This window comes from Lepidochelys kempii, chromosome 5, assembly GCF_965140265.1.
Source record: "Lepidochelys kempii isolate rLepKem1 chromosome 5, rLepKem1.hap2, whole genome shotgun sequence".
Lineage (NCBI taxonomy): Eukaryota > Metazoa > Chordata > Testudines > Cheloniidae > Lepidochelys > Lepidochelys kempii.
The window spans coordinates 13,738,442-13,753,729 of record NC_133260.1 but is presented as its reverse complement, the minus strand read 5'-3'; the positions used below and the strand labels follow the sequence as shown (position 1 = coordinate 13,753,729).

Below are 15,288 nucleotides of genomic sequence, written 5' to 3'. Positions count from 1 at the left end.
ATACTTGCACATCTGCAAATTATGAGGTAAATTTTCCACTATGAGATGTCATAGCAACACAAGACCTTGCCACAGCTCCGTACTAAGATTTCATAGTATGCCAGTAAATGTTCTGTAGCATATGTATTAGAAGTAGTGAAGTGTTGTTAAAACTAACCTAGCCTCAAATAAATGAGCAGAATATATTTTGATGCATTCTTTGCTTGCTGTGTTCTTGCTTGCTGGTTTGTAAAAGTCTGGTTCTTATTATGCATGTATTAGCAAGTTTCTGTTGTAGTTAACTAACTTGTTGTAGGGAAGATGCATCCTCAGAGCTTATTTTCCCTTGTGCAGTTAAGTCTCTTCCTTATCGGCATCATTGTTTGTTTCAAGCAGTACTGTCCTCCTATGTTTTTGGATAGTCTCACTTCAACCTTAACAAGCAGCACCCCTGGCAATATCATCACATCTACCAGCCACCAGGAGAGCAGCACTCACGTTAGTTCTTCAAGCAGGAGTGAGACAGGAGTCATAACCAGCAGTGGGAGCAGCATTCCTGACATCATCTCATTGGACTGAAACGCTGGCAGCAAAAAACTCTAGGAGTAATTGCACAGAGCTGCTCGTCATGACTAGAGAAGGAACTGCAGTGTCTTGGAAGCTATTTTGATATTTATTAAAGAGACAGATTGATTCTGTTGCCTTCTGAAAGTCGAGTAAAACTACATCTACAGTAGGAACAGATATGATTAGAACTCTCTCCCCCCTTTCCCCCCACGGTCATAAAATATTTGGAGTAAAAAAGATCGTCAGAACAAATGTACTGTTTGGCTTGTTCTGGGGAAACTGACTTTGTTTTGTTGTTGGATGGATTCCTACACAGCAATAATGTAAAAAACAACTTTTTTTTAAATAAAGAAGGCACTTAACCACTCTAGAATGAAAACAGCATATGTTTATCCTGGATACAAGAGAGAGGTGCAGAAGTCTGCATTGCTGAATTCTTTCACTGCAGCCTGTAATAAACTTCATTTAGAATAATGAAGGTTTGTGAAATAGCCATGATTTGTGCTATATTTGTTTGTTCCTTACATCCTTCTTTCCCCTTCTTCCCCCTTCCATGGGGGGGAAAAAATCCTGTAAATTGGTTCCGGACTGTGTTATTTACTTATGAATGCAAATTCCTAAAGTGTTCTTCCTTGTGTATTTTGGAGAAAAACTATGCAAACCCTTCATCATACAGATGTTAATGTGTGCTTTCAATTCACAAACAAACTGCTATGCAGAACCTGGCTTTGGTCCTTTAACTTCTGGCCAGGCCTCTTCTATAAGGTGGAAAGTAAAAAAACAAACAAAAAAACCCTGTTCAGACGATGAAATCCTTTTTCTTCCTTCATGTAATTGCCTACCCATACTAGTTCATAAAACTAAACTGTGTCCTTCAGTGCAGCTGTTGGAATCACGAAGTAGTTACTTATCTGTCTAGTCTGTCTTTGGTCCAGTGCAGGATTGTTCTCTGTGCATATTTGCCAAAGCTTTGTCTAGTTGAGCTTTAAATGATTCAAACGGCTTCACCCGCCTTTTTGGCTACTGCACAGTTTGACACTACGTTTGGGAAACTTTCTTTACTCTTTCAGCCCATTACTCCTTGTTAAACTTCATGGTAGACTAGAGGGTTTCTTTGTTGTGATAATTGTCAAACAGGTGTAGACACTGTCCCTGCCTAGCCAAAATATACATATAGGGCCAAATCATGCAAGGTTTCTTAACAGTCCTATTGTGTATAGTGTCTAGAAGGGTTTGCTGATCAGGACTATAATTAATCTTTCCTCCTAATCCCTCCCTTTTAATATTTTTGATCTTTGCCTTCCTCTTCCCTGATATTTTCTTTGGTGGTACCCAGAATTTTACACAGTATTCTATGGATGTTCTCAGTGCTGCATGTTGGAAGGGGTTACAGACCAGGAAAGTGGTAAGGAAATGCTTTGCTTTAGAGCTGGAATCTTGGTATTGTCTGTATATCTTGACATTGCAACTTCTCCAAGTATAGTGTTTCTATTTACTATATTTAAAATTCTTCCCCTAACAACTCATTTTCATTCTTTCCTGTCTCTTCCCTAATATATTTTATTTATTTTTGATACTAATGAGGAAGTGTTGCATTTAGTTCAGTGTGCTTTATGCCTTCCGAAAGCCATACTCATGGCACTTGTTTCCATAGTATTTGAACTAAGTGTAAATACAGGAGATGTTAAAACAGGGCTGATTTCAGATCCCTTTTGTCATCCTCCACTCCCACCCCAAATTATCGGCATTCCTGTTACTTGTAGCTTTTTTGTATGCTCTTTCAGCCAGTCTTCAGTTCATCCCCTACTCTTTTCCCTTTGTCTACTTACTAACTTTGTACCTATTAAATGAGCAAGTTTTTTCTGGCATGATTTGTTAATAAAGCCAAGCTGCTTATTGTTTCTAATTTTCTTTAGGTGATTAGTGTTTTTCTCTATACTAATTGCATATTTGAAGTAAAAATAGCATAGTCCTGCTAATGTTGAGACACTAAAGATAAACAATATTTTTAAAAGTTCTCTTGTACTAAGAACATCTGGTACTTTGCAGATGCTGGCATGGATCAGTATTTGTCACACACACTCAGTACCTGGCCTGGGCCGGGGAAGCTAACGATCCAACCAGCAGACTAAATTCAGTGGTGAATCCTGGTTATGTGCCACCTGAGGCATGTTGTGCATACGACAGCTGGAGTAGAAGTCAGTGACCAAGACTGGTATTCTGATACACTGGATCATAAACTAACATGTGAAGCACTGAATTGCAGTATGCAATTCTATAATTTCCTAGTCTGTTGTATCTGCTCAATTAGAAAAAAAGATTTCCTTTTCTCAGAGCAGCAGATAACTGAGGAAACATACTTAAGAATTGCCCAGGATCAGATTTGTTCAGTGCTCCCTTCCATTTGAGCAGGGTGGAAGGGTATGCACAGTATACCTGTGCCTCATCTGCTTGCTTGGAACATCCATACTGCAGCAGTGAAATGAAGTGACAAGCTGTCCCTTCACAATTTGAGAACTTTATGCAGAAGGTTTTGCCAGTGATGCCTGCAGTTCTACAGCAACTAGTATAGTCTGTTTTTCACTTCTCAGATGGAAGTCTAGTGCATTGATTTCAGTTGCCGGAAGCCAAAGTTGTGTGGTATAACTACCTTAGTCCTAGTCCAAAAAGAAATTTCTGGTTTGACCTGTATAGTTGCGTGAAGATTATTTACAGTATGTAAAACTGGATGGAGAGCCAAAAGCCCACAACAACCCTTTGACCTGGACTGGATTTTAAGAACTGGCTGTGCAGCAATGAGAAATGGACTTCACCAGCGCATAGCCACAGGACAGATTGTGCCACTTCTCCAGGAGTCCCAGCACCAAACATACCCAAGAGGCAAAAGGTGGCTTTAAGCCACACTTTTTCCCTCTGCCCAATGCTTGGTTGGCAGGAAACCTGCTGTGGGCCGAGTGTAAATTAGAGCTACCATGGGGATATACTAGTATACAAGGGGCTCCAGAGGGCTGCTCTGCAACCAGGGACAAGAAAAAATGACTCACCTGGCAAACCCACTCCAACTTAGCGCAGCAGGTAACGGTGGGCTGCGTCATGGGTGCATGATGGCCAATGTATCCTGACAGACAGAGCTCCCTACAGAGGCTGTAGTAGAAGGGATAATCCCTCTCAGCTTTCATGCTTTGATCAGTGCTCAGTTTCTCAACAGTACATTCTTTGTGAGAGACTCAGTAATGGAATTTATAACAGAACTGAAGTATTTCCTTGGCACCACTAGTTGGTATGTAGCAAACACTTCATTAGTAAAAATCAGGTGCAGGGGGAGAGGAGCTATTCAGCCATATAACAATGATCATTATGTTAAGTAATTGGGGCAAATGCAGTCTCCACTTTCAAACACTGCTCTTCTCGGATAAGTTTAGAAGCACTGAGAGGAAGTCAAGTTTGAGCTGTGTGTGATTTTTAGCTTGACAAATGTAATTCAATTTCATCCATCGCTGTTTTCGTTGGTTGCAAACTGGTAATTGTAGAATGAGATGAGTTATCGCAGCAGTTTTTCAAAGTTGGGCTTCTTTTGTTTTAAAAACTGGCAAAACTTTTTGATGGAAGTCCTATGCAAGGTTTACATTCAATTAATAGGAAAGCATAGTTCTAAATATCAGGCCCAACAGTACAGTGAGAGCCATAAATGCAAGTGAAAGACTTCCATGGACAAATTATAGCTGGCTACAGTTCTAATACTATACAGATGTACATATAGCAGCTACTAGCTAAGATATTTGTGGATGGTTCCTAACAGACTGCTTTGACATGTCAGCCATACCAACCCTTCTGCTAGAAAGTTTATACTGAATATTTTGAGTACTCTAGGGAACGCAGTTTGCAGTGTTGGAGAACATGCTGGATTGGGCAGCATAGGGTACCCTTATTGCACCCATGCAATAGGGGGAACATTTAAGGCTTTGTACTTCAGCATGTTCCTCGCTTCATAGCAAGATTGATGTATATTGAGGGTTTTTTTAGTGTAATAAAATGTAAGCACTTCCATTTAGCTTCCACTGTAAAAGAACCTTTTTTTTTTTTTTTTTTTGCTTGGAGTGTAACTTAATTGAACTGAACAGAGCCAGATACTGTTCAGCTGCTAGAGGAAAGTAGTTTCTACCACTTTAAAAAAAAAAATCCCTACATTATTACATACTCTGAGGGGTAGAGAAAATAGTGGTAGATAAAAGCAAAACTAGCCTCACCCCCATAAACTGATGATGGCTATTATTTGGAGCAGCTCGGGTGAAGGCTTTCCCAAACACCTTTTTAGTTACATTATTAAATTCTTTCAGAAACTGGAACAGGCTAGTAAGAAATTGGGGGCTGTTTTTTCTAATTGTCTACTTCAGTTTCCCTAATACCAAAATAGATAATCTAAGTTCATTCAAAACTTTAATCTTGTGTTAAAAGGCTTGGTTTCTAAGATCACTTTCACTATATCATCAAGAACATGTACGTTTTCAAAGGGGTAAGTGAAATAGATTATTAGCTTTAAGGGGACTAAGAAGAAAAACTTAAATTTAGTTAAGAATTCCTGCATAATTCTATAGTAAAGCAGCTGCCTCCACTGTTTTCTACATCAGGACAGTTCTGAAACAGACTACGTGTTAATGGAAATAATCTCTTTTGTGAAAGTTGTAGGTAACTACTGAGTGGCCTGCTTACAAAAATAACCCCTCTAGTCAGTCAACATAACTTTTTTTTTTTTCAGGTTTTTTTTTGGGGGCGGGGAATGAACATGATATAATTGCAATATGCTGGATTGTTTGTATTCAATGTGATATTCTCAAAGCTTACTACTTCCTTCCTGGTTTTGAGGAAATGTAACAAGGTGAAACTGGGCATTGTAACATGATAAACAGAGAAGGTGGTTACAACTTATCTAAGAAGTTGTCTAGAGGTGGAATACCCTCCTTCAAGCCTTTGCGCTTGCATATTTCAGCCACAACTTGCCAAAGACTAATAGTTGTATCATAAGGATCTCCAGGCAAAATTTGCCAATGATCAAAGATATGTTGTGGAAAAGCTTGACCACCAGTGCTGGACCTCAAGTCAGCAGTGAAACCTGGGGAGGAGGAAAGCAAAGTCAGCCAGTCATACCTGCTGTGTCTAGGCAGAGTTGGAAGCCCTACTGTGGATTGAATAGTTTTTTGCTAGAATGGCACAGTGGAGTGAGATTCTTGAGGTGTGTTTGGCTCTAGAGCAGAATACTCAGAGAGACAAAACATTGAACTCCAGTTCCGGAACAAGAGAGAGCCTCTCCTTTCTAAGTGTGTAAACACCGAGAAGCTAAGCTCAACTTGGGCAAGAGCGTGATTAGAAAGCATGTTAAACCATTACAATAGCCAGTGTTGTATTGTAATCCCCTCATTGTCCACTGTTTAATTCTTAGAACATCAGTGACAATCACACAAGGCACCTGGTTACTTCACACAGGAGTCTGGCACCTCTAATCCTTCCTTCACACCTACCGCTTGTGCTCCTGCTGCAATCGGTTGCTCTGTGCTGGTTTCTTAGTGGAAAGCAACAGCCATGAAATCAGAAAAAAGGTTAGGGGATAGGGTGGAGCAGTCCTAGCTCAACCCTTCCTTTCCAACAGCTAGGAAGTCTTGTGTGGTACAGTGCTGTACATGTGCTGTCCCAATTACAACCTCTGGGAAACTGACCACCCTGAAGTTTACCATTTTGTTTTTTTCCAGGTTTCTAATTGAGCACATTAACCTCTTGTTTACTTTTCACCTAACTGTAATTACAAGTGAACGACTAGTAACTGTATTGTAATGGTTAACTTCCTGGTGGAATCTCAGCCTCGACTTAGGCACCCGTATTCATTGTACGATGCACAGGGGAGACCTAAGCACCGCAGAAGCTAGCAAGCTGAATGGGGAGCTGCCTAAATTAGCCATGAGTGAAATGCTAAGAAGAGGAGGTGGATGGGGGAGAAGAGAACCCCTCCATTACATGCAGGGTACTCACCTGGGCTGAGGGCAAGTCAGGTTCAATCCCTGCTGGGGACTTGAACCTTACTCCCTCATCACAGGTGAGAGTACACTGACTCCTGGGTTATTGTGCATTCTGGACATACACACCTGTCTCATGGATCGGGGCTAACCCCACAGGTGTGCTCTGAGAGTGCCTATACCATCAGGCCCTAGGGGGAGACAGGTGAAGAACACGAGCCTGAAAAACTGCAGGGTTTCAGCAAGAGCTGTGGTCCAGTGTCAGGACTGCTGCTGGCTTTTATACATGCCCATCAGCAGAAATGCAGCTGGCAGCTGAATGGCAGACACACCTAAATGATGGACTTAAGTACCTTTGTGGATCTTGCCCTTTCTCCTAGATGAGTGAGTCACATGCATCAGAACTACTTTGGATGTAAGTATACTTATTAAAGAAGGATGACTAACTTATTTCACCTTTCCCTCTTCACCAAACAACGACTGCCTCCTTTTTTCTTTTCCAGCTGCAGCAATTCAGCCATGTGACTAGCTCCTTCCCAACTGCGATATCAGTACTCCTGGGAATGCAACTTAGTATGAGCTGTACGGAAAATATCAGTTTTTGGAACAGCTTCAGTTCCTCAGCTGAGAATGACAAGCCTTACCTATACCAAGGAAATCGAGGAGCAACTGTTTCAGCATTTGGGTTTCTACAAGATGCTCAAGGTGCAGAATAATGTGCAACCTCCACAATGTATCCTATCATTAGAAAAAGTTCAAACTTCTGATTGCAAATAGCACCTTCCAAATAGGAAACAAAGAAACCCATGTACTGTCTGTCTGAATCTCGAGACACAAACAATAGTTCTGATGTGTTAATTGTCTCCTTACAATGTTAACTCTGAAATCTAAAGATGATCCTTTAAATACTCATTTCATATTGATAATTTCAGCAGAACTATCCAGTTAATGTGCTTCTCACACTATGTCAAAAGCCCATCTGTTATCTTGTCCCCCGCCCCACAGCTGGCAAAACCTCCAGCTTCACTACTAAACACATCCCCACTGCGAAAGGGCAGTTTCAGTTTATATATATTTAAAAAAAAAAAAGCGCACTGAAAATTGACAAGTTATGGGCAGTGAAAGGAAAGGGATATAATATCAAGTTAATCAGTAAGGCTATGTAGATTGGGTTATTGGTTTAAAACATCAGGCTACCTCCTCGGCTGTGGTAAGCTGGTATAGCTCTGTGTTACACAAGTTTGCTAGAGCATAAGATCCTGCTTTTAATAAATACCTTTAGTGACAGAAGTAGGGTCCTGGTCACCCCGGAATGTCCTCAGCTGAGAAGAGTAAGTTGCATGTGTCCACACAGGGTGCCAAGAAGACATTAAAGCCCAGCGGAGAAGGCTGCCTGTCAGCACAATGAGTTGAAGATGCAAAAAATACCAGGAACGAAGTCAGATGTAAGAAGTCCCATTTCATTAACTCCCAGCCACGTTGGAAGCCCTCCCCCACCATCCAGACATACTTAAGGAAGGTACAAGGAGTTGTCTAAAGACAATATGGCCTCCTTACCAAAAGACTCATTTACATGTAGATAAGCCTTGACCACAAACATCGGGGTTCCTGCCATTTGGAATTTGTCAAAGACATGGCCCCGTTTCCTGTTCAGCACACCATGGATACCTCCAACCACTTGTTCGGGGCACTATGAAGAAAAATGTTACTTAGTTACATACAAATAGCAGTGGCTTGGTCATTGAACATAGCAGCACTATGTTCTTAGCACTTAGCACCAGACAATCCCTTTGGATTCTTCTCCCACCCTGGAACCACATCTATGTGTGCCTGCCTCCCTTCTCCAAGGCGTTTCCTCACCAATGTCTGCACCAGTTTCGGGTTGTACAATCCCCAGCGTGTCATTTGTGTCTGCAATAGACCACACTGCAGCATATGTTTGTGCAGCGCTGTCCAAAGGTTGTGTGTTCAGTAAAGAACTTGTGCTCACTTTTTGCCCCAGAATAATAATTCTCTACGTCTTTTAGTGAAAGGGCAGATCAGTGAGAGGCAGGGCTCCCATCATTTGTCTAAAACTAAATGCACACTAAGGTAAATATGTAAATGGAATTATTTAAAAGAATGCTTGACACACACTGATAACGCTATGTTAAAACAGTCAAGGCACTACTTCAGGTGCTAAAAAGAACGGCTTTGCAGCAGTAGCCACAGCAAGCAGATCCAATTGTTCATTGCAATGCCCTCACTTGGCTGGGGGGACTGTGGGAAAGTGATGTGATTCAAGCAACTCTGCTGTTAGAGTGTTTTCTGGTAGGGGATTTTTACCACTACACATTTCTAAATTATGGCAGGCATTGAACTTGAGGGCCTTTTTTTTTTAAAAAAAAGGCAAACCAGTATGTGTTTTGCTGTAGAAAGTAATACATACTTTTAGTACAAATAGAAATTTCCTGAGGTCTTGCATTTACCAAACAAAGTAATTTGAACCCTTCCTCTCCCCAAAACAAAACAAGAGAAGTGAGTGTTAGGCTTGGTCTACACTACAGAGTTAGGTCGACATAAGGCAGCTTATGTCAACCTAACTATGTCAGTGTCTACGCTATAGCCTTGCTCCCACCCATGTATGTGCCCTACTATACCGCCATAACTCCATCTCCACAAGAGGCGTAGTGTTTAGTGTCTAGGTAGACACTGTGTTCCTTACGTCGGAGTTGTGAAATTGATAAGAAAGCCGGCTCCCAGCTGGGCTGCCACCCAGGCTCCCAGCTTGGGCTGCTGCCTGCCCCTCTTCAGTTGGTGGAAGTGCTCCTGGTGGCTATATAGGTTGATTTAAGATCATAGTGTAGACACAGAGTAGGTCAAAACTCTAGAAAAACTGCTGTTTAAGTATACAGAGACATATTTAGAAATAGAGCTGCTTATACTGAGTGGCACTGGCAGTTCATGAAGAACAGTGTGATTTAACCCAATGCATGTAGCTCTCACTGCTCAAACTCTACCCTGTTCCAGACACACACAGCTCCAACTCTACCATCCTCAGAAAACAGGACCAACTTCCTAAAAAAACCCAAAACCATAGCAAGTGCAACTTTCTTAACAGTACTTGTACAATTACATTCCTTTCATGTCTCCTCTAGCTCACCCTCTTACATACCTGGATCTCCACGAGATAGATGGGCTCCATAAGTCTGGGTTGTGCTGTAAGAGCAGAGGCATACAGGACACTTCTGACCGTGGGAAGAATTTGTGCACCACCACGGTGGACCGCATTGGCATGCAGAGTAACATCATGGATATCAAAACGAATGCCCCTCATGTTCTCCCCACACAACACACCCTGCAAGAGAGTCAGTGACCTTTTACAGAATTGAAAGGAAAATGGTGGATTTGATACTGTCACTTTTTACTACTTTGAACGTTTTTACAGATATGGGAGTTCACGTGGAAATACATTTGACAGTGTGCTTACACTGACACTTTGACCTTCAACTTAAGAGTCATGAACACTTCTTTTGGTACTGAGCAGGTATCCTGAAGGAATAGAGGAACTATTCATTGCAACATGGAAATGCAAGTTTTAAGAACACAGGCGTTTTCACAACAAAGCTGCACTTGGAATCAAAGTTCAACCACTCGCAGACTGCAAACTATTTAATATTTGGGTGGAGGAATTCCATGCATTTACAATCACTAGAAATCATTCATCTAAATAGAGTTTCAATTTTTTTTCTGTTCTTTGCTGAAACTGTTCATAGTTTTGTGTAATTTCCTAACAGTTCTAATAAATAAGTTGTCTTTTCCTAAAGGTTACATATATATTCTATCCGTAGCTAAAAAGGTGTTTGGATAACGTCAGAGATTTTTAATATCTAATAATATCCTGCATGTAAACTATTATTCATACTTAACTTCTTTTGTTGCCCATTGGAAGCCAGCAACAACACTGTCTTTGATTTCATTTAGGTACTGGACACCCCTGGTGATATTGACCAAGATATTTGGACCAGTTCCATCAGGTCCAAAGCACCAGATCTTACGAACTTCAGAAACATCCCACTCATATTTCTCTGCCAGGTAATGGGCACGCTGCTTCAGTTCTTGATGGGAACTGACTTCTCCTTTGTCTATGTCCTCTGCCAAGCCATCGGGGAAGGGCCGAGCTTTCATATACAGCCTGTTGTGTTTATTGGCAGATTTGGACAAGCACATCTGGCTCGATTCTTCACTGACTGTTTTACGATAAGATACAACTGGGTCTGATTTCTGCGAGGTAGCAAATAAATTCCAATAAGATTGTAATAGTGAACATCCAACATTTTACACTAAAATTACAAAAGGAACCTACTATGTCTCGTCATTCCTACATCTGTATTATTTGCCCTTTTTATAACAAAGTTCTAAATCATTTCTTTGCCTTAGGTAGCAGGTTTTATTTTGTACTCCTGGGGGGAATTCTATGCCACTGCGCGTGCGCACACACACACAGAGTAATCATGTCCGGTGCAGATTCCCCCCACGCCCCCTAAAATACATTCTACCCAAGAAGTCCTGCAGTTCTGCCTTTCGACCACCAGAAGCTGCTGTGCTGCCAGAACACCTGGTTGACCTGCAGAAACGGCGTTCATCTGCCTGTGGAACCAGGTTCAGAGGCAGAGTGGGGCACATGGGGCTGTTGGGATGTGTGTCACAGACTGAGGTTCAGAAGGGCTAGTGGGGTGGACAGACTGGGGTGCAGGCTCAGGAGCAAGTGGGGTGACAGCATTGAGCCAGGGGCTGAATGGGAGGTGGACTCCAGGACCACCTGGCGATAGGGGCAGATGTGCCTGACTGAATGGGAGAGGCTCGAGGTCAGCTGGTGTCTGCATGTGGGAGGCTTCCCAACTCTCTAACAATCTCCTCCCCAAAAAGAAACTGTTCCATACTTTTCCCACCCACACCCAACAGTCCTCCAGGGTTCACTCCCAGGCTCCTTCCCTCTACCTCAGCTCCTCTATTACCCCTGGCTTCCCCATGCCTTTGCACTGCTTCGGAGGGGTGCAGGAAATACTTTTCTGTATTGTAGTTTAAATGAATTACCCAAAGTTCTGTATTAATATGCCTAGTAAGGAATCTTTGTAAAAAAAAAAAAATTTCCTAAAACTTTTTTTTTGTCTGTATTGTTACAGACATACTTGCTAACAAGTATTTTGAAATAAATTATCAAAATAATTGAAACTGGTGTGATTATATTGTGTTATTTTGACAAATAAAATATGCAGAATTTTGCAGAATTTTAAAATATTGTGCACAGAATTTTTAATTTTTTGGCGCAGAACTCCCCCAGGAGTAATTTTGTTCAAGGTAGACTTTAAAGTCAGTTTCATTCACTAGTACAAGTGTTCCCTGACACAGACCACAGACTGCTAATTTCACTGAGACAATAAAATGCAGCTGAAGAACTGTGCTGTATTGACAAGTAGAATCATTATCTTCTGATTCCAAGATTTTCTGTGGAAAAAACCTCAGGACTTATAAATATGGAAATATCCTGTGAGAAGGAATCCTAGTAACAGAAATATTTTTCCATGGCCAAATAAGTTTTAGTGCAAATGAAGATGTCTGATATTTGGATGGTATTTTCAAAGAAGCTTAAGGAAGTTAGATGCCCAATTTGTATCAAATACCCTTTGAAAATCCCATCCTTAATGTGTAATCATCTTCTGTACATTGCAGATCTAGACACAAAAGAAGCCTTTTATACCTTGATTGGAATGCAAGCATGATCTTCTTCCAGATCTTTAAGGCAAATATCTAGATGCAACTCATAAGCTCCAGCAATGATATGCTCACTCGACTCTTCAATAATACACTAGAACATGAAATACTAGTTGTGTAAGAGTAAAAAAATATTTTCTTAAATTAATTTAAATCAGAACATTCCACAGGCATTTTCTATTAGATTATTCTGTGACTTATTTTTTTCCAAAATTGCTTAGCAATAGCTGTTATTGTGAAGGTTAACCAAATATCATTACATTTATGAAGTGCCTTTCATCCCAATGACTTAACAATGAATCACCTGACTCACCAGTGAAATGTTGCAGGTGGTCTAACATCATACAGCAAAACTACATAATAGCTTACAATAGGAAGTGAAGAGCGCTCCATAACATTGGAACTGTATATGGAATTCAGACAGGCAGAAACTGCCCACGCTAATTTAGCCAGACACTAAGCCCTAGTCTACACTACAGGGTTAGGTCGAATTTAGCTGCATTAGGTCGATTTAAAAATGACTGCGTCCACACAACGAACCCCGTTCCGTCGACCTAAAGGGTTCTTAAAGTCGACTTTTGTACTCCTCCCCGATGAGGGGAGTAGTGCTAAAATCGACCTTGCTGGGTCAAGTTTGGGGTAGTGTGGATGCAAATCAACGGTATTGGCCTCTGGGAGTTATCCCAGAGTGCTCCATTGTGACCGCTCTGGACAGCACTTTGAACTCCGATGCAGTAGCCAGACACACAGGAAAAGCCCCGGGACCTTTTGAATTTCATTTCCTGTTTGCTCAGCGTGGCGAAGTCAGCAGCACAGGTGACCATGCAGTCCCCCCAGAATTGTAGAGCATAGAATGTTTCTACGCTCCTCCTATTATCTCCATCCCTGAGGTTATCACAGATTAGGAGGCAAAAAAACTGCACTCAGGATGACATGTTTTCCGAGCTCATGCAGTCCTCCCGCACTGATAGGGCGTAGCTTAATGCATGGAGGCATTCAGTGGCCGAGGCCAGGAAAGAATTAAGTGAGCACGAAGAGCGGAGGCAGGACGCGATGCTGAGGCTAATGGGGGAGCAAACGAACATGATGAAGTGTCTGTTGGGGGAGCAAAATAGACATGATGAAGCAAGAAAGCCAAAAAGAGCACAGATCCTCGCTGCATCCACTGTATAACTGCCTACCCTCCTCCCCATGTTCCATAGCCTCCTCACCCCGACACCCAAGAACGCGGAGTGGGAGGCTACGGGCACCCAGCCACTCCACTCCAGAGGATGGCCCAAGCAACAGAAGACTGTCATTCAAACAGTTTGATTTTTAGTATGGCTACAATAAGCAATGTGGCCTTGTCCTTCCCTCCTCCTCCACCCACCTGGGCTACCTTGTCCGTTATCTCATTTTTAAAAAATTAATAAGAATGCATGGTTTCAAAACAATAGTTACTTTATTTCGAAGGGGGGAGGGTGGTTGGCTTACAGGGAATTAAAATCAACAAAGGGGGCGAGTTTGCATCAAGGAGAAACACACACAACTGTCACAGCAAAGCCTGGCCAGTCATGAAACTTGTTTTCAAAGCCTCTCTGATGCGCAGCGCGCCTACCTGTGCTCTTCTAATCGGTGTCTGGCTGCTCAAAATCGGACGCCAGGCGGTTTGCTTCAACCTCCCACCCCGCCATAAACGTCCCCCCCCCCTTACTCTCACAGATAGTATGGAGCAAGCAGCAATAACGATGGGACTGTTGGTTGCGCTGAAGTCTGACCAACAACGCCAGCAAGCTTTTAAACATCCAAAGGCACATTCTACCACCATTCTGCACTTGCTCAGCCTATAGTTGAACTGCTCCTTACTACTGTCCAGGCTTAATGAGCCATGGGAGCAAGGGGTAGGCTGGGGTAGGTGCAACCATGTGGTGCTGCTAACTGGGAGAGCAGCCTGGGGCAGAAGCTTGCAGGAGAACAGAAGAGGAGAGTTGCAGCGGAAGCGGTGGAGCCGTACACCATGCCCTGGAAGTTGCTAGGAACCGGGCAGGGAAGACGTTCCCAGAACCCTCGGCCAAGCTACATGTCCGAGAATGACTACCAGTCCTACTACACCGTCTGCTGCGGAGTTGCAGAAGAGCAGAGTTGCAGCGGAAGAAGTGGAGCCATACACCATGGATGAGGACAGCTAGCAGTCCTACTGCACCATCTGCTGCGAAGGCACCCAGGAGCAATCCCAGCTGCTGAAGGTGCTTCTGTGTCGAATGCTTGGAGGTTCTGGTAGGGCAAGGTACCTCGGCCAAGGCAAAAGAGCAAGAGCCCTGGAGCTGTTATATGTGTCAACCACAGAAGTGTTATGGGGTGTTACAACGTCGACCGGACTGGAATGTACGGCTGTAAGACTTCTTCACCAGCAACAAAGGACAACAATATGATGCACCTAAAATCTAAAAAGGCCCGCACATTTCCCAGAGTCACTACCCTTGATAACAGAACATCAATGATTGCATTGGCTACTTGGATCACAGCAGCCCCCACAGTAGACTTGCCCACAACAGAAGTGGTGACGGTAAGCTGAGCAGGCTCCATGCTTGCCGTGGTATGGCGTCTGCACGGGTAACCCAGAAAAAAAGGAGCGAAACGATTGTCTGCTGTTGCTTTCATGGAGGGAGGGGCGACTGACGACATGTACCCAAAACCACCCACGACAATGTTTTTGCCCCATCAGACATTGGGAGCTTAACCCAGAATTCCAATGGGCGGCGGAGACTGCGAGAACTGTGGGATAGCTACCCACAGTGCACCGCTCCGTACGTCAATGCTAGCCACGGTAGTGAGGACGCACTCCGCCGACTTAACGCGCTTAGTGTGGACATATGCAATTGACTGTATAAAATCGAATTCTAAAAATCGACTTCTATAAAATCGACCTAATTTTGTAGTGTAGACATACCCTAAGACTAATAACATCCCCACATCCCCACACTTGGAAAATCTGTAATGACAA

The 15,288-nt window shown here is 42.6% G+C and overlaps 2 protein-coding genes across 10 annotated transcripts in view; one reads left to right on the top strand and one right to left on the bottom strand.

Annotated features, from left to right (window-relative positions):
• LOC140911119 (uncharacterized) overlaps positions 1 to 10,445 on the bottom strand; it is a 36,217-nt gene extending 25,772 nt beyond the window's left edge. Inside the window, exons 1-3 of the mRNA XM_073343478.1 lie at positions 9,706 to 10,445; positions 8,109 to 8,241; positions 7,828 to 7,944 (exon numbers count right to left, since the gene is read on the bottom strand). Coding sequence (XP_073199579.1) covers positions 7,828 to 7,944; positions 8,109 to 8,241; positions 9,706 to 9,867 — 412 coding nt within the window. The 5' untranslated portion in view covers positions 9,868 to 10,445. The remainder of the gene's footprint in view (positions 1 to 7,827; positions 7,945 to 8,108; positions 8,242 to 9,705) is intronic.
• PIAS2 (protein inhibitor of activated STAT 2) overlaps positions 1 to 11,086 on the top strand; it is a 54,364-nt gene extending 43,278 nt beyond the window's left edge. For 4 of the 9 annotated variants that reach the window (XM_073343470.1, XM_073343474.1, XM_073343468.1 and 1 more), the window contains one exon: positions 10,515 to 11,086. In XM_073343470.1, coding sequence (XP_073199571.1) covers positions 10,515 to 10,811 — 297 coding nt within the window. In that variant the 3' untranslated portion in view covers positions 10,812 to 11,086. Of the gene's footprint in view, positions 1 to 372; positions 2,453 to 10,514 lie in introns of those variants that run through there. The other 5 variants (XR_012158838.1, XM_073343475.1, XM_073343476.1 and 2 more) reach the window with 5 other exon arrangements.
• Positions 11,087 to 15,288: the final 4,202 nt, after the last annotated feature.